The 16,750-nt window shown below is 65.6% G+C and overlaps 2 protein-coding genes across 7 annotated transcripts; both read left to right on the top strand.

Annotated features, from left to right (window-relative positions):
* The first annotated feature begins 3,624 nt into the window (after positions 1–3,624).
* On the top strand, positions 3,625–5,923 carry FOXC2 (forkhead box C2). The gene has a single exon (XM_070061869.1). The coding sequence runs from the start codon at positions 4,250–4,252 to the stop codon at positions 5,783–5,785; it is 1,536 nt and encodes a 511-aa protein (XP_069917970.1). The 5' UTR covers positions 3,625–4,249; the 3' UTR covers positions 5,786–5,923.
* A 3,667-nt stretch (positions 5,924–9,590) lies between these two features.
* Positions 9,591–16,510, top strand: FOXL1 (forkhead box L1). 6 transcript variants are annotated; one of them, XR_011383856.1, is made up of 2 exons: positions 9,591–15,209; positions 15,581–16,510. XR_011383856.1 is itself a non-coding variant. In XM_070061871.1 (2 exons), the coding sequence occupies exon 2, from the start codon at positions 14,040–14,042 to the stop codon at positions 14,991–14,993; it is 954 nt and encodes a 317-aa protein (XP_069917972.1). In that variant the 5' UTR covers positions 9,591–11,260; positions 12,966–14,039; the 3' UTR covers positions 14,994–16,510. The 6 variants fall into 6 exon arrangements, 4 of the variants coding, with proteins under 4 accessions (XP_069917972.1, XP_069917973.1, XP_069917971.1 ...); XR_011383857.1 differs by having other exon boundaries at positions 16,193–16,510; XM_070061871.1 differs by having other exon boundaries at positions 9,591–11,260; positions 12,966–16,510.
* Positions 16,511–16,750: the final 240 nt, after the last annotated feature.

Genomic DNA, 16,750 nt, shown 5'->3' on the forward strand with positions numbered 1-16,750 from the left:
CTCCCCAAGTGTCCCACGTGGGCGGCCGGCCAGCCACCTGCTGCCTCCCAGGTGCGGGCTGGCAGCGGAGGTGGGACCCTCCCGGGGCTCGGACACTTCCCGGGGCTGGTGTGTCCCCGGCCCGTTTTCGATGTTCAGAGTGATGGAGATGGCTTTTTTCTTCCCGCCCTGGACCCTGGGCTGCGCCCCGCCCCTGTGCTAGAACGCTTTGGACAGAGTGGAGCGGCTGACCGCGTGGCCCGGCGTCTCCACCGTGACCTGCAGTGTTCGCGGCTTCCCTGGCCCAGCGCTCGGCGCTCAGCCGGCTGTGAGCGTCTCCAGGCTGAGGACCCCTCCGCCCAGCGTGGGGGCGGCGGCCAGGCCGGTGCTCGGACCGCGCGCGCAGGGGCTCCCCGACCCCGAGGGGCAGCCGCGAGTCCTGCAGGGGGACGCGGGGGGCGAGGGAGCTCGGACAGCGAGAGCAGAGGCGAGTGCAAGTCTCTGTCTCGTTCCAGCCGCCCCGCAGGCACAGGTGCTGCCCAGCCGCTCTCTGGACAGGTCCTGGACCCCTGCCCCCCACGCCCGCGGAAAGGCAGGTGCAGCGGGCGCACCTGAGCGGCTGACGGCCGGGGCGAGTTTCCCGGGGTGGGCGGCACTTGTCCCCCCCGCAGCTTCGAAGACCTTTCTGCGCCCCCGAGGTCACCGCAGAGCTCTGGAGAGCGCCGTGTTTCCGGAGGCGACCCGGGGCACCCGGGTTGCTGTCTCACACCTGGGGTTTGGAGGCGGAGTCCCTGCGGTGCGATGCCGAGGCGCGGCCGCGAGATGGCAGCACCTCCCCGGCTACCGGGCGCGCTCCGGCCGGCCAGCGGTTCCCGCACCGACCTGCAGGTGGCGCGCCGCCTCCAGGTGTGACTGCCCGCGGAGCGAGCGCGCGGGGAGCACCTGGGCTGGCTCGCTGGTGGTACCGGGGACCCCCGGGGCTCCCGACGACAAGGGCTGGGGAGTGGGGGCCGAGGAGGGGCAGTCAGGCGGGAACGAGCAACCCCCGGCCCAAAGCATCCTAGCAGGTGAGAGCGAGGGTGGGAAACGCGGTTCCCGCCCGCCCCGGGGGAGTGCACGGCGCTGCTCCAAACCTGCGCAAGAACCCCCACCCCCGGGCCCAGCAGAAACCCAGCTCTGGTCCGCGGCTCCAGGGCTGGGATGTCCTCCCACGCCGCTGGCGGGGGTGGGGACAGGGCCGCCCACGGGCGCTCTCTGCACACGCAGGAAGGAACTGCTCACTTGGTCTTAATTCCTCGTGTCCTTAGCTTGTCTTTCCCCCAAGCTGTTATAAAGGCATTTAACACATACGTGCACACATGCGTCAGTGAACAGGCACACACATGTATGCACACACGCACATACATGCATGAACAGAGTAACATATTCCTCTGGGAAGCCTGCAGCCTGGCCGTGTTTCTGCATTTCCAGAAAATCCTGGGTCGCCCTCACACACTGCAGGGGAGGCACCTCGGTCAGGAGCTCTGTTTTTCTGAGGATGAATGAGAAAATACAGGCGGTATTAAAGACAATACAGGTGCGGTGGGCGAGAAGGCTGAAGACTGGGCGGCTGTATTGTGCTTTGTTGCAGAGAGGAGAGAGAGAGAGAGAGAGAGAGAGAGAGAGAGAGAGAGAGAGAGAGGAGAGAGAGACGGGTAGAGAGGGAGAGAGAGATGAGGGAGGAGAGAGACAGGGAGAGAGAGGAGAGAGGGGGAGAGATGGGGGAGAGACACACAGAGAGGAGAGACAGAGAGGAGAGAGATGGGGGGAGAGAGAGAGGAGGGAGAGAGGAGAGAGGGAGAGAGAGAGAGATGGGGAGTGAGAGACAGAGAGAGAGAGGAGAGAGAGAGACGGGTAGAGAGGGAGAGAGAGAGATGAGGGAGGAGAGAGAGAGAGAGGAGAGAGGGGGGAGAGACACAGAGAGGAGAGACAGAGAGGAGAGAGATGGGGAGAGAGACGGAGAGAGGAGAGAGGGAGAGACAGAGGAGAGAGATGGGGAGAGAGGAGAGATGGGGGAGAGAGAGACACACAGGAGAGACAGAGAGAGGAGAGAGGGGGGAGAGAGAGAGATGGGGAGAGAGAGAGGGAGAGAGAGAGGAGAGAGATGGGGAGACAGAGGAGGGAGAGAGACAGAGGAGAGAGGGAGAGAGAGGAGAGATGGGGGAGAGAGAGAGGGAGAGAGATGGGGAGAGACAGAGGAGAGAGAAGGAGAGAGATGGGGAGAGATAGAGAGGAGGGAGAGACAGAAACAGAAACGGGGGGGGGGGAGCGAGTTGGAGAATGGGCGCAGAATCCCTGTGGAAACGCAGGTTGACTGGATATTCAGAGCCGCTGGAGCCCGTCTGTAGTTTGCTTGTGATTTTGCATTTCCCAGGAGACCAGGAAAGCGCGCGTGAATTTTCTGTTCTCTTTCCGGTAGTGAACGCGACGCCCCTGGCGCCTTCCCTCCATCCCCCACCCCACGGCTAAGCGTGCGCGGTGCGTTTCCCCGCGCGGTTCGATGCGGCGGCGGCAGACCCGGGAAGCCGAGCTGAACTCCCGCACCGGCCGGGCCCGCTGAGCCCTTCCAGGGGCGGGGACTGCGCTCGTGGGAACAGGCTGAGGGCGGTCGGAACGCCCGAGGTGCTGGAGGAATAAGGAGTCCGCGTCTACACGGAGTCCGCGGGTTCAGGGAGGCAGCGGGAGCGCTGCGGCGGGCGGGGAGCGCCGACCGCTCCTGGTCAGGGCCAGGGCGCAACTCGCGGTTCCTGGCACCGCCGAATCGGAGCCCGGCGAATCAAGAGTTAAATCGCCAAAGTCCCCTGGGGGTCCCCGGGGTCCGCGCCAGGCTCAGTGGGCAGGGTCTGCCCGCGGGGTGGACGTGAGCGGCCGGCGAGTCCCGGGGCGAAGTCCCCGCGGAGAACCGCTCGGGTTCTGCTCCAGGGCGGGAGCGCCCGAGCTCTGCTGGGGCCCGGGGAGTCGCCGTCCCGCTCGGGTGTCCTGGGGGCACAAGGGCTTTGCACCTGGGAAGCGCGGGGAGACGCGGCCGGGCTGGAGGGGAGAGGGCAAGGCGGCGCTAGGCCCTTGCCCGCAGCCACGGAGTCGCGCCCCGCGGCACGGACGCTCTGTGCGGCTCAGGACGCGCGGGGTGGGGGGATCGAGGCCGCGGGCTCGCTCGGCTGCCCTCGCCGCCCTGACGGATTCGCCTTCCACAATTTACCTCTGAGTACCTGAGTTCCTGCTGCGGGTCCCGCGCCCGGGGCGCCCCGTGGATTGCGCACGGCTCGGTTAAGTAGGGAGCGCACCCAGGGGGCCTCTCCTTGCGCGCTCGCCGTGGTCCACTACACCTGGGCCCCCATGACCAGGCGGCCTGGTGATGGTCACTCATCAATAAGGAATCCTGGCTCCTTTCAAGGTCTTGGGGGAGACCTGTGACCGCATCCGTCAATTCGACTCCACATTCCCAAGCTGGTTTTTTTTATTTTTTGCAAAGGAACGTCGCCGTTCCGTTGGGGGCACATGGGCCTATCAGCCGAAATGTGATAATGAGATAAATTTTTATCAAGATAAAAACTCTTTTTTAAAGAATCTTTTTTTTTTTTTTTTTTTTTCCGAGGCGATACCCAACTGCAGCCAAGTCTGGGGCTCGGGCTGGGTCTTAGAGCCGACGGATTCCGGCGCGCCTCGCCCCGATTGGCGCCAAGTCCTCAGCGCCGTCGCGGATTGGCCCAAAGTTCCCAGAGGGGGCGTGGCCTGCGGAAAGTAAAAACTCGCTTTCAGCAAGAAGGTTTTTGAAACTTTTCCCAGTCCCTAAAAGGGACTTTGCCTCTTTTTTTTCCTTTTTTTTTTTTTTTTCCGGGCTCGGCCGGGCAGCCACTCTGGACCCCGGCTCGCCGACTGCCCAGGGCCGCCGATCCGCTGCGGGGCCGGGGGAGCCGCCTCCTGCGCTCCGCGCGCGGACCCCAGGGCCAGCCTCGGTGCCCTGCGCCCTCGGCCCGCGCCGGCCGCGAGCGAGCGGGCCGGGCCGGCGCTGCGGCCGCCCGGGGCGCGCCCTCCAGGATGCCGATTCGCCCAGTCCGCTGAAAGGAGCCCCGGTACCGGGCCGCGCGCCGGCGCCTCCCGCGCCTCGCCCCGGAGGCGGCCAGGCTCGCGGGGCTGCCCCCGACCGCGCACCGGCTCCCGGCCTCCGCGCTCGCCCTCCGGGCCTCCCTCGCTCCGCGGCCGCAGCCCGTGCGCGCGGGCGGGGCGCAGCATGCAGGCGCGCTACTCCGTGCCGGACCCCAACGCCCTGGGAGTGGTGCCCTACTTGAGCGAGCAGAACTACTACCGGGCGGCGGGCAGCTACGGCGGCATGGCCAGCCCCATGGGCGTCTACTCGGGCCACCCGGAGCAGTACGGCGCGGGCATGGGCCGCTCCTACGCGCCCTACCACCACCACCAGCCCGCGGCGCCCAAGGACCTGGTGAAGCCGCCCTACAGCTACATCGCGCTCATCACCATGGCGATCCAGAACGCGCCGGACAAGAAGATCACCCTGAACGGCATCTACCAGTTCATCATGGACCGCTTCCCCTTCTACCGGGACAACAAGCAGGGCTGGCAAAACAGCATCCGCCACAACCTCTCGCTCAACGAGTGCTTCGTCAAGGTGCCGCGCGACGACAAGAAGCCGGGCAAGGGCAGCTACTGGACGCTGGACCCGGACTCCTACAACATGTTCGAGAACGGCAGCTTCCTGCGGCGCCGGCGGCGCTTCAAGAAAAAGGACGTGCCCAAGGAGAAGGAGGAACGCTCCCACCTCAAGGAGCCGCCCCCCGCGGCGGCCAAGGGCGCCCCGGCCGGCCCCCCGCCGGCGGAGGCCCCCAAGGAGGCCGAGCAGAAAGTGGTGGTCAAGAGCGAGGCGGCGTCGCCCGCGCTGCCGGTCATCACCAAGGTGGAGACGCTGAGCCCCGAGAGCGCGCTGCGGGGCAGCCCGCGCAGCGCGGCCTCCACGCCCGCCGGCTCGCCCGCGGGCTCGCTGCCCGAGCACCACGCAGCGGCGCCCAACGGGCTGCCCGGCTTCAGCGTCGAGAACATCATGACGCTGCGAACGTCGCCGCCGGGCGGCGAGCTGAGCCCCGCGGCCGGGCGCGCGGGCCTGGTGGTGCCGCCGCTGGCGCTGCCCTACGCGGCCGCGCCGCCCGCCGCCTACGGCCAGCCGTGCGCGCAGGGCCTGGAGGCCGGGGCCGCCGGGGGCTACCAGTGCAGCATGCGCGCCATGAGCCTGTACACCGGGGCCGAGCGGCCGGCGCACATGTGCGTCCCCGCCGCCCTGGACGAGGCCCTCTCGGACCACCCGGGCGGCCCCACGTCGCCCCTGAGCGCCCTCAACCTCGCCGCCGGCCAGGAGGGCGCGCTCGCGGCCGCGGGCCACCACCACCCGCACCAGCACCACCAGCACCACGGCCACCACCACCCGCAGGCGCCGGGGCCGCCGCCGCCGCCGCCGGCTCAGCAGCCGCAGCCGCCGCCGGCGCCGCAGCCCGGGGCCGCCGCTGCCCAGGCCACCTCCTGGTACCTCAACCACGGCGGGGACCTGAACCACCTCCCGGGCCACGCGTTCGCGACCCAGCCGCAGACTTTCCCCAACGTGCGGGAGATGTTCAGCTCCCACCGGCTGGGAATGGAGAACGCGACCCTCGGGGAGCCCCAGGCGAGCGGCAGCGCGAGCTGTCAGCTGCCCTACAGGTCCACGCCGACCCTCTACCGCCACGCAGCCCCCTACTCCTACGACTGCACCAAGTACTGACCTGCCCCGGCCTGCCCCCGCCGCCCCCAGGTCCTAACCCCTTAACACGGCTCCGGAACAAAAACGCGCCCACCGGCTGTTTTCTCAGACCCGACGCGGAGGGAGCGCGCGCGCCAGCCCTCGGCCCGCCGCGAAGCGTGCAGGTAACTTCCGCCCGCGCCCCGGGCCCGGCCCGGGGGTCCCAGGAGGCCCCCGGCAGTGCGACGCGGCCCGCCGCCGCCGCCACGCGCGCGCTGCTTTCGCGCCCCTTCTCCCTCCCGAATGGCTGCGCCCTGCTCCACGCCGGGCCTCGGAAGTTAAGGTCTGGACCGAATGCCACCGCGGGCCACTGGCTGCTGACTCTCGGGGGGGAGACCCCTGTAGGGGCGTGGGGGCCCTGGTAGATCCCGTATGTGCGGTGTGCGCTGGTGCGGCGCGCCCACCGCGCTGGCTGACGCGTGGGCTTGGTGGTGGCGGTGCTGTTCCGAGCCGTTAATATAATATTTAAAGTTACGTTCACTGGATAGTTCTGCATCCTGCCCGACCGTTTCTGACAAATCGAATTCTAGAAGCCCGTTCCCCACCCCGCTCCATTCTGAGCTGTAGGTCTTTTACAAAACAAGGAAATAATTTATTTTTTTGTTGTGGTGGTGGTGGTGGAGAATAAGGAAGCATCTGATATTTTTACAGAGTGTGATGGTTGTGTATAGTAGATTCCACCCGAAAAGAGAAAAAAAAATCTTTAGAAATCTTAACTGCAGCCGTGTTTGTCTTATGTGGCTTTCGTTGTATTTGCCTTAAAATAAACCCTTGTTGTTTTTCTGCTCAGAGTTCTGACAGTGTGTTTGTGTTCTTGCTTTAAAAAAAGAAAAGCAAGGTGTGTCTGCAAACCCACCTGTTTTGATTATCATTATTTTACACAGGTGGGTGTATGCAGAGGCACATGAGGATGATTGCAGGGGCGGGGGACGGCTCCTCTCTGGTCTTGCTTAGTGACAGAAAAGGCATCTAATTTAAAATCCCGCCTGGGAGCTTCTTTCCTGCCTGGATGCATTCGGAAACGGACCGGTGGCCAGGGCTGCCTGCAGGGTGAGCCGGACCCTCGCTGTAATGCGTTTTGTGAAATGCAAAAAAACATGCCAATTGTCAAAACAAACAGTGGCACTCCCTCCGGGTGACCAGGAGGGGAGAGATAAGGGCTTCCCATTTGCCAGCTGCAGCCCAGGGGGAGTCCTGCTTTGCTTCCCCAACAGTGTGGACCGTGGACTGTTTCCCCAGGGCAGGAAGTGACCTGGGAGAAGGCCCACGGAGCGCCGGTGCTGTGGCCTTAAAGTTCTGCCCGGTGGCAGTGGCGGTGGCGGCCGGAGCGGGGGTCTGTGTGGATTCCTACATCCTTAGCGCTATTGCAGTGAAAAAACTATAAACTCCTTTGCTCTTCAAAAGTAGTCTATGTTGCTTTTAGAGTCCTGGGTTGATCGCCTTTGCGAGGTCGTAGATAGCAGGGAGATTAATTTTCTGTTCGGTTTTGATATCTCGTCTCTCTTATTTCTGGTAGCGGCGTGGCCGCTGTGCAAGGCCGCTGGGGACGGCGACTTATCTTTCTCCTGGTCTCGGACCTCGACCCCCCTGCTGGGCTCTACGTGTGAATTTTGGGACCCAAGCCTCACCAATTCCCACCCCAGCAGGTGAGCTGAGGTTTCGCAGCATTTAACGCGGCAGGCGATGAGGATTTTGCCCCAAGCAGCTGCGCTGGTGGTAACCCGGGCGGTGGTGGTTTCTAAAGGCCGTTTTCTCGCTCTCCTGAGCTGGAACAGAACTAGGGGGTGTTAAACAGCAGCATCCGCCTGACCCAACCGGGCGCATTCTTCCCATCTGCGCCCCCGTCCCCGGAGCTGGCACTCGGCTTACTCTGTTTCGTAAGGTGCGGGAGCCGGCAAGTTGCCTTCTCCCAGCCCGCGGGGCCAGGCCAGCTCTGGTCCCGGGAGCGGCCGGCTCCCTGGGCCCAGCCCCTGCCACTTCTCCCGCTGACTCCAGGCCACTCTCCGGAGCAGGGGCCTGCTGCTTCCCCACGTGTTTCCAAGGGGCCTCTCCGGAAGCCCAGCCTGAGCGAGATCTGTAGCCCTGGTGCCCTGTTAATGAGAAGCCGGGAGAGACAGCGGGGGAGAGAGCAGAGAGAGGCGTGGGTGCAGTGGGGCAGCCACAGCCGGGCGTCGGCACCTTTAGGAAGCTCTTGGGGTTGCGCGGTGTTCAGACACTAACGCGAGCGCGCAGCTCGACATGGCGCCCCTACCCGGCCCCGGCAGAAGCCAGGCGAAGGCGCCCTTCCATTTCTCTCGTGGGTAAAGCAGGGGATTGCATCTGGGGCTTTGTCCAGGCCTCCAGAGTTGAAGGAGTGGAGTCAGGCCCCGGCGCTTCGAAGGCCGGCTCAGCCCGAGGCGCGCAGACCCGCTGAGGCGCGCGGAAGCGCCGCCAAGTTCCGGCGTCCGTGCGCTGTGCCGGGAGGTGGGCTCGGGCCCGACTTCTGCAGCTCCCTGCGCGGACCTCGGGCCTAGGGCTTGAGTGACCGGTCCCCGAGCGCAAGGGGAAGATCCCGCAGAGCCAGGCGTGAGCCGCACGCAGCCCAAGCGCTCGCCAGGCTGCGTTCACTGCTCCCCGGCGCGCCGATGCGGGCTGAGGACGTGCGGATTCACGCAGCCGCTCGGCGCCCCCTCCGTCCGCGGCGCGGTCCTTGGGAGGCCAGGGGACTTTCAGGAAAAGGGGACTGGGTAGAGGTCGAAGGTGGAAGGGCCGCAGGCGCTGGGGCGGCTGTGTGCTCTCCTCAAACGCAGTTTGTACAATGCGGTGTCTGATGACCACGTTCCTTCCAGGCCCACTAAGCAGATACGACTGGGCAGACTGCAAAGATTTTACAAATCCAATGAAAGCTATCCCGACCCCCGGCAGAGCCCGTCTGCGTGGAGCGACTCCTGCCTCCTGGGCTGGCCTCGGCAGGGTGGACTACCGCCCCATGCAGAGTCCCCGATGCCCCGGGGCCGCTGGGCATCTCTGGAATCCTGAGCCCCAGCGAGGCTGCGGCTGCAGCGGCCCCCTACCGCTGCCATGCTTGGAAGCATGGGAGACTGCACCCACGCCCAGTCGAGGCTGTCAGCAAGAGGGGCCCTGGGTGCCGCCTGCCCAGGACCCTCTGAGCACCAGCTGGGGTCTGTGGCCGGGCCGCCCTCCCTGGGCTGGCAGACCCACATTTCGTGGTGACCTACAGCCCCGAATTGCCCCAGCCCTGGGCTAGGAATTGGACGGGCACAGTCCTGGCGTGAGTCCTCTGATCTGCAAACAGGGCCACCGCACCTCCTCTCTGGGCGCCGCCAGGGCTTCTGCGTGGGCCCTCGCTTCTGCTGCCCTCCCCTGCTGGTAAGAAGTGAAGACAGGAGTTAGAGGGAGCAGAACACAACAGGGTCCTGGGAACTCCGGCGCTCGGCTCATAAATCTTTCGGGGTCCATCACCTCCCCTGGTGCTGGCCTGGGGGTCTGGCCTGGGGTGGCTGCCTCCAGGGTGGGGGGGCTCTCAGCTATCCCTGCAGAGAGGGGATTAACTCTGGGCTCCTCATCCCCACCCCCAAATCCCAAAGGGGGGCTGTGGGGGAGTTACTGCTACCGCAGCCCTGGGTGGGCACGCGTGGCTGCGCGGGCAGAGCCACACTCCCGCAGAAGGACTGTGGTCTCTGAGCCTGTGCGGGTCCCGGGGACTGCCCACGCCTGTCTGACCGTCTGGGGTGATGTCGGGGGCTGGGAGGGGGCATAGGTGGAGGCAGGAGGCTCGGGAGGACTGGGATCTGGGGCCCGGTGCCGCTTTTTCAGGTGAGTGGGACGCTAAGGGTCAGAACATCGCCAGGGCGAGCCCTCCCCTCCCAGGGAGTGCCTCCCCACTCCACATATCTGAGATGCTTTCCTAACGTTGCCAAGCCTTCCTTGCCTGCCGCATTCTTGCCTGGCCTCAGCTCGCCAAGGCGCTGGAGGAAGGAGGTGCAGTGGTCCCCGGGCAGCGTGGAAGGCTGGCAGCAGCCGCTGTGCCCGGGGGACGCCGCCCCCTTCCCCTGAGCCAGGGCCCCCCGACTGCAGGAGAGCAGAGAGCCGTGTCTTGCGTGGAGCTTGATCAGGAGTGTCTTCAGGTGCGACGGTTTTCCCAGGGGCCAGGCTCAGGGCTTAGTCCTGAGGCTGTGTGTGTGTGAGGTTGAAATGGAGGGCCAGGGCTGGGCTGCCCGGGGTGCCGGCACCCAGGAACCTTTAGGGGGACGGCAGTGGGTAGTGCTGGGAGACTTCCGCCCTCCTGGGTTCTTGGTGCTCAGGGACCTTGTGTCTGTGCCCCTCGGCCGGGAGCTGGCCCTGGTGGATTTCAGCGGGTGGCTTCCCCAGCAGGCTTTCTGTCTGAGGCCGAGGCACCGGCTCACGGCCATGGTGGCTCCAGGCTCCGTTTTGTCAAGTGAAAAACAAAACCGGGAGGTTCACTGCGGAGAATTAAGGCACGCAAGCCCGGGCCCAGCGCGTCCACGCGCCGTCTCGCGGGGCTGGCCTGGCGAGCTGCGGGGAGGGAGGCTTTGTCTGGGTTCACCGTGCACAGCCGGCACTGCCTTGGGTGGGGCGGGGCTGTGCCCCACTGCCTCTCCTTAGGGCCCTTCAATCACAGCGGGGACCAGGTGAGCTATAAGTGCGTCATTTGGAAAATCCTGCGCGGGGCCCACAGCGTGAGCTGCTCGCCCAGCGGCCACTGCCTCCCCGTCCCTGCCCAGGCTGGCCTCACCTGCCCCCCACCCCCCAGCTCTGGAAACGTTCTGCTGTTTCTCACAGTGGGCGTGGGGGAGGAGAGAACCTTCCAGATTTCAGCGGCTTGCGAACGATGACTCAGTTTCTAGAACTTTCATCTCTCTGGAGGGCTGCTGCTCTGCTGCCCGGTGGGCGCCGTCCTTGGAGGACGCCACTGTGGCTTCTGGCCCCTGTTCTGCCAATGACCTCCACGGTCCTGGGACCACGTGGTGCTGCCCTCTGCAGAAACCTGTGCACGCCTCACGCCTGCCTTGCAGAGAGACGAGAGGGCCGGGAGAGCTCACTGTTACAGCAGGATTGCTCTTCTGTCTCAGGGCTCTTCCTCCCGGGAGACCTGAGTTAAGGGACCAGGCCTCGGTTTTCTGGTCTGTAGAATGGGAATGACGGATCTCCATTTCCTAGGGTTGATGTGGGGGTGCAGCATGCCTCGGGACAAGCCCAGCCCTTGGTGCCAGCGCCCCAGAGCCCTCAGGAAGCCTCACTGTCGTCAACCCCCTCCCTGGGGACCCGGCTCAGCCTTGCCTCGGTCCACCCCCACTCTTCTCCAAGGGCGCTGGCGGGGGCATGGCGCACACCTGCATTGTCCGTACCTGCGCAGCTGTCTGCGTGGAACAGCACGCGGGTACGTGGAGAGCCGAGGCTCCTAGCAGTGAACATCCTGGCGCCTATTGCGTTCTGGTAGGCAGAGAAGGGTGGACGCATGGGGGGCAGCGGGAGGAGCCCCGCACCTCTCAGGTCCCCAGCCTCAGGGCGCAGCCCAGCCTCCCCGGAGGAGCGCACAACCGCGTGCTCTCAGGCCTGGGAATGGGGCCGTCCGCCCCCGACCCACGCTGCTCCTGATTTCTGCTCGCCGCGGAGGGCACGAAACTGGTGCGCTGTGACCGCGACGTGGAGCCCAGGGCTCCTGAACCCGGCTGGGAAACCTGCAGGGAGGGTCGACCTGCGGCTGGGGGCTGGGGGCGCTGCGCGGGTCGTCTCTCTCCCGGCCGCGGCGGCGCCCTCGGCCACCTGAGCTTCCGCACGGGGGCGCATCTGCCCCGGGCGCTCGAGCGCTTGCCTCGCACTCCCCGGAAACGGGGATCCGCCCCGGCTCGGAGCTCCGGGCCGCAGCGGCCGGCTCTTCAACCGAGAGCCCAGGGTTTATCCCGCGCCGGAGCCGGGCTGGGGCGCGAAGCGGCGCGGACGAACTTCGGTAAACGCGAGGCGCTGAGCGCGCGCCTCCAAACCGCGACCAGAACGCGGGTTTTTTTTTTTCTTTTTTCGTTCCTCTAGGCGCCCCGCCCACCGAGCGCGCGCGTCTCCGCCCGCGTCCAGCCCCTGTCCAAATTGGGCGGTGTTTATCGTGGTGCGGATTCGGGATCCGCTGGGACAGCGCGCATTTCGGGAGAGGCAGGGTTGTGCGTGGCGGACCAAGGGGGCCCGGGAGCTCAGGAGGGGCTGCGGGGTGCGGGGAGGAGGAGGGTGCTGGGCCGTTGCAGAGGCTGAAGACGCATCCAAACTCGAGCTTGTCGGGAGCGCGCGGGTCGGGAGCTGGCGCGTGACCCCGGCAGCCCCGGGGCCCTGGGTTGCGAAGGCGCGGGCGGGCGTGGGGCTTCTCTCCTCACCCCGGGGCTGAAAACGGAGCACGGGATCCTGAGGGGACGGCGCCCCGCCTCCTCTGGGCACTGGCCACCCCTGGGATCGAGGCCGGCCCGCCCAGGGATGCCAGGAGGTGTCCCGGGCCTGGCCTGGCGCTTCCGCAGGCGGTGCCTGCACCCAAACCGGTTTTTCCACCTGGCCTGCGCTTTCCTCTTGTACCTCCAAGGCACCAGGTCCCCCGAGCGCTTTTGACTGAAGCGGCGGGTGGGCGGGGTCCTCGGAAACCCGGAACACCTGGGCCATTTCCCGGGCGTCTACACTTTGGACGGGGCTGCTCCCCGCCCTTCCGTGCTCAGTGCCCAGCCTGGGGTCTGCCTCCGTGGCGCCCCTCGGTCCCTCCCCAAAGGCGCGTGGGCTGTTGGTGCGCCCACCTGCCGCTCTCAGCCCTCCCCCCTCTTTTTGGCACCGCCACAGGGTTTACTCAATGAAACGTTAATTCGGTTATCCCAAGTGTTTTCTTTTTTCCTTTACAAAATACTCAGCGGAGGCCACAAACAGTTTGGACCGGTCACGCTGCCCGCCCGCGCGCCCCGCGCCTGCCGGACAGGGGGCGAGGAGAAGCCTCCTTCCTGTCGCCCCCATTCAAGAGTGGGGGCTCCAAAGTAAAAGGAGCCGGGCGTTGGGGGGCGCGTCCACCCCAGGGTGGGCGGCTCGGGGAGAGCCGGCAGGCTTCCCGACGTTAATGTAATCACGGGCCAGCTGCGTGCACTTGCGAAGTTGTTATAACCCCTCTTGTTATAAACAGGAAAGCACGGAGCAGAGCGCGAGAGACCCGCGTGCGCAAACACCGGCGCTGCGCCCGGCCGCCGCCTCCCCCTTCTGTGGCGCTCCTCGCCCGCGGCCTCAGGCCCACCAGAAGGACCTTCGTTTTGCCCCTGCTCTCCATCCGGGCTTACTTGGAAGCCTTCTGCCAAGGGGCTAGGGACCAGGTCCCCCAGTCCCTAAGCTGGACTCTCGGGTCCTCCGCTCTCTGCCTGGTCCGGGATGTCCTGTTACTGGTGGCCCTGGTGGGGGTGGGGTCCTCCTGGACGCTGGTTCGCCTGTGGGTCCGCCGGGTTCTCCTCCAGGGAGGCTTGGCCCCCTCTGCACACACCGGAACCTCTGCTCTCAAAGCGTTCAAGGACCCCCCCCCCCCAAAGCGTGTTAGGGCACCACATCTCTCAGGGAGGCTGGGACTTGACAAGACCTTCTGTGGGACGCGAGGGCGCTTTGAGGGGCTCCCCTAGGACAGGGGCAAAACTCATCCCGGGTCTCCACCCCCCCACCTCCCTCCTGGCCGCGCGGCACCGCTAGCAGCCACCGTGGTGCACATCCTGCCTTGCGGACTGTGTGTGCTTACAAGGGGTGGACGTGAAATTTCAAACAGCAGATCAGTGCGTTTATATATTGGGTGCCCGGAAATTTTTCCAAATAAACACAGCTTGATTCAACTTGGGTGGGCGGACTTATCAACAGACTAATTCTATAAACAAATGAAGGAATAGCCCCGAAACCGATTGGCTGGTATCAGACAGACTCGTGGAGGGAAACGCTTGGAGTTTTTCAGCAATGAAATTTTAATTAATGTGGGTGGGCTGAGAACACAACGACTGTTTATCATAGACAATTTATTTTCCAGCGCTAAGTCAACATATAATAGCAAACTTACAACAATTATTTAACGTTTTTAAAGCAATGAGGAAGGGACAGAGCGCCGAGCGGCCGGGGAGACCAGCAGAGCGCGGGGCAGGCGCGCAGCGGGCTCCTGGGGCCGGCCCTGGCGGCGCGGGGCGCACTCCCTAAGCCGTCGCGGGGAGCGCAGCGCCGGCTCTCGATCGACATGAGCCACCTCTTCGGTGCCCGGCTGCCTGCCCTGGCCGCCTCGCCCATGCTCTATCTGTACGGCCCCGACAGGCCCGGGCTGCCGCTGGCCCTCGCCCCCGCCGCTGCCCTGGCGGCCTCCGGCCGCGCGGAGCCCCCGCAGAAGCCGCCCTACAGCTACATCGCGCTCATCGCCATGGCGATCCAGGACGCGCCCGAGCAGAGGGTCACCCTGAATGGCATCTACCAGTTCATCATGGACCGCTTCCCCTTCTACCACGACAACCGCCAGGGCTGGCAAAACAGCATCCGCCACAACCTCTCGCTCAACGAGTGCTTCGTGAAGGTGCCCCGCGAGAAAGGGCGGCCGGGCAAGGGCAGCTACTGGACGCTGGACCCCCGCTGCTTGGATATGTTCGAGAACGGCAACTACCGGCGCCGGAAGAGGAAGCCCAAGCCGGGCCCCGGCGCCCCGGAGGCCAAGCGGGCCCGCGCGGAGACGCAGGGGAACGGCGCGGAGGAGGGGAGTGCGGCCGGCCTCCCGGGCCCCGCGACTCCTCGCCTCGGGGGAGCGCCCGCGCGCCCCGCGCCCCTCCCTGAAGGCGCTGCTCCCGAAGCGCCCAGCCACTGGCTGGGGCCGGAGGAGGACGCGGGCGACGGGGTCCGGGGCGCAGCAGCCGCGGCTGCCGGCCCGCCCGCGCGCCCCGCCTCCCGCAGTTCCCCGAAGAGCTCCGACAAGCCCAAGAGCTTCAGCATCGACAGCATCCTGGCGGGGCGGCAGGACCAGAAGCCGGCGGGAGCAGGCGACGGCGCCGGGGGCTCGCTTCTGGCCGCTTCCTCCGGCCTCCGCCCGCCCTTCAACGCGTCTCTGATGCTCGACCCGCACGTCCAGGGCGGCTTTTACCAGCTCGGGATCCCCTTGCTCTCCTACTTCCCGCTGCAGCTCCCCGAGGCGCTGCTGCGCTTCCAGTAGAGCGCACGGCGCCCCGCGCGCTCGGAGCCTTCCCGGAGCCGCGGGCGGGGGCCGGCCCCGGTCTTTGTAAAGTGACCGTCGCGGGCCGCTGTGCGGGCTCGGGGAAGCGCGCCCCTCTCCTCGGAAGTGGACCCAGCACAGCACCTGGGAGCGGCTTCGGGAGACTTCAAAGACTCGGTCCCCGCGGAGACGCGAGCATCCCATCCTGGACCTTAGGTCGGTCTGAGGGCGCAAGCTTCGCCACCGCCTCGGGGCCCCCGGACGCGCCAAGGGCTGGCCTCGCGGACCCAGTGTGGTGGTGTCCGCGGGGAGCCAGGATCTGGCCACCGCGCCAGCTCAGTTGTCCCTGGGTGGCCCAGGCCTTGGCTCTGAGCCCGCCTGGGTGGTGGGAGGCTGCACCTGGGTTTGTCCCTGAAGTCCGATGTTGGGGGCACCGGGGTGACCCCCGCTTTTCAGCCTCTCCGGGAGGTGAAGGGCCCTCCGAGGATTTACCGCGGCCGGAGCCGAGGTGGAGGCAGAGAAGGCGCGCAGAGCAGTAACGTTTTTGTTTAAGTTGAGAATTTTTTTTCCTCCTAATTTCCTTCTAGAGAGTGAAAGTAGCAGCTCCGCTCTCCCCAAGCACCTGACTGACGCTCACCTGTGAAGGGCCCCCATCCGCGACTCGGTTAGACAAGTGCAGCACAGCAGGGTCCCCTCTTTCTGCTTTGGTTTTTAAGGGGTTCAGGATTCCGGGGGGGTGCGGAGGCTGGAGGGGGAGGGGTATGCCCCGACCGCCAAGGGCTTTCCATTTCCACGTTTTTTTTCAAGAAGCGCATTTGTTTATTGCTACGTTTTCCATGATCACATAATGGAGGACTAATTTAATAAAAAAGTTGGGGAAACACACAAACAACTCCGCGGATGCAGGAGAGCGAGGGAAGCTGCCCGTGTCTGCCCCGGGGCAGGGGGCGGGGGGGGGGGGGCTCCTCCAGACGCAGGAGGCTCCCTGGGGCAGGGCGTCTCCCAGGCACCCTGGCTTCCTGTGCCCCCGCCTGCAGTCTGCCTGCGGCCGAAGTGAGACCCACCTTTCGGAGGGGGCTGGGCTCTGGTGGGGGAGACCTTCTCCCTGCCAGGCTCAGCCCTGCCCTTAGCCACCTCCGACGCCGGGATCCCACTGGGGCCACGTGCAGATCCTGAAACCGGATTTCCTGGACCCCTAGGTCCCGTGTATTTTATCTGCTGTGGGAAAAGCACAGAGGCCAGGATTTCTTGGACATTGCAAACACCGTTCAAGTAGTTCCAGGCTTGTTTGTGAATGGTGACAGCGTTCAAGAGAGCAGGAGGTGAGGGGCACAGAGCTGGCTGCCCCAGAGCCGGCCTTGGAGCCTGCTGGAGCCTGCGCTGCTCGGACGGACGCCGACGAGACCCCTTGCTGAGGTCCAGCCCCCCTGTGACTCACAAGGCTGCCAAGGCCTGTCGCTGGAGATGCTGTCACCCCAGACGACCAGCCTCTGCGAATAAAGTTGTTTTCTCATTAACCTCTCAGTGCCTGGTTCAGTGGATTACTGGGGTCGGGGGGGGGGTGGTGGTAAACGGTGTGATAGGGAAGAGGAGCCTGGGTTAAGCTGGAGAAGCAAGTGAGCCTCCCGGGGGCTCTGGCTTGGGGGGCCGACGCCCAGGCTGCAGAGGGCCAGCAGCAGCCGGGGGAGGGGGCTCGGTCGAGGGGGAGGACGCCCCCACCCCGGCACAGGTTTCTGTTTTCCGCGTTGAGATGCTCT

This window comes from Oryctolagus cuniculus, chromosome 18, assembly GCF_964237555.1.
Source record: "Oryctolagus cuniculus chromosome 18, mOryCun1.1, whole genome shotgun sequence".
NCBI lineage: Eukaryota > Metazoa > Chordata > Mammalia > Lagomorpha > Leporidae > Oryctolagus > Oryctolagus cuniculus.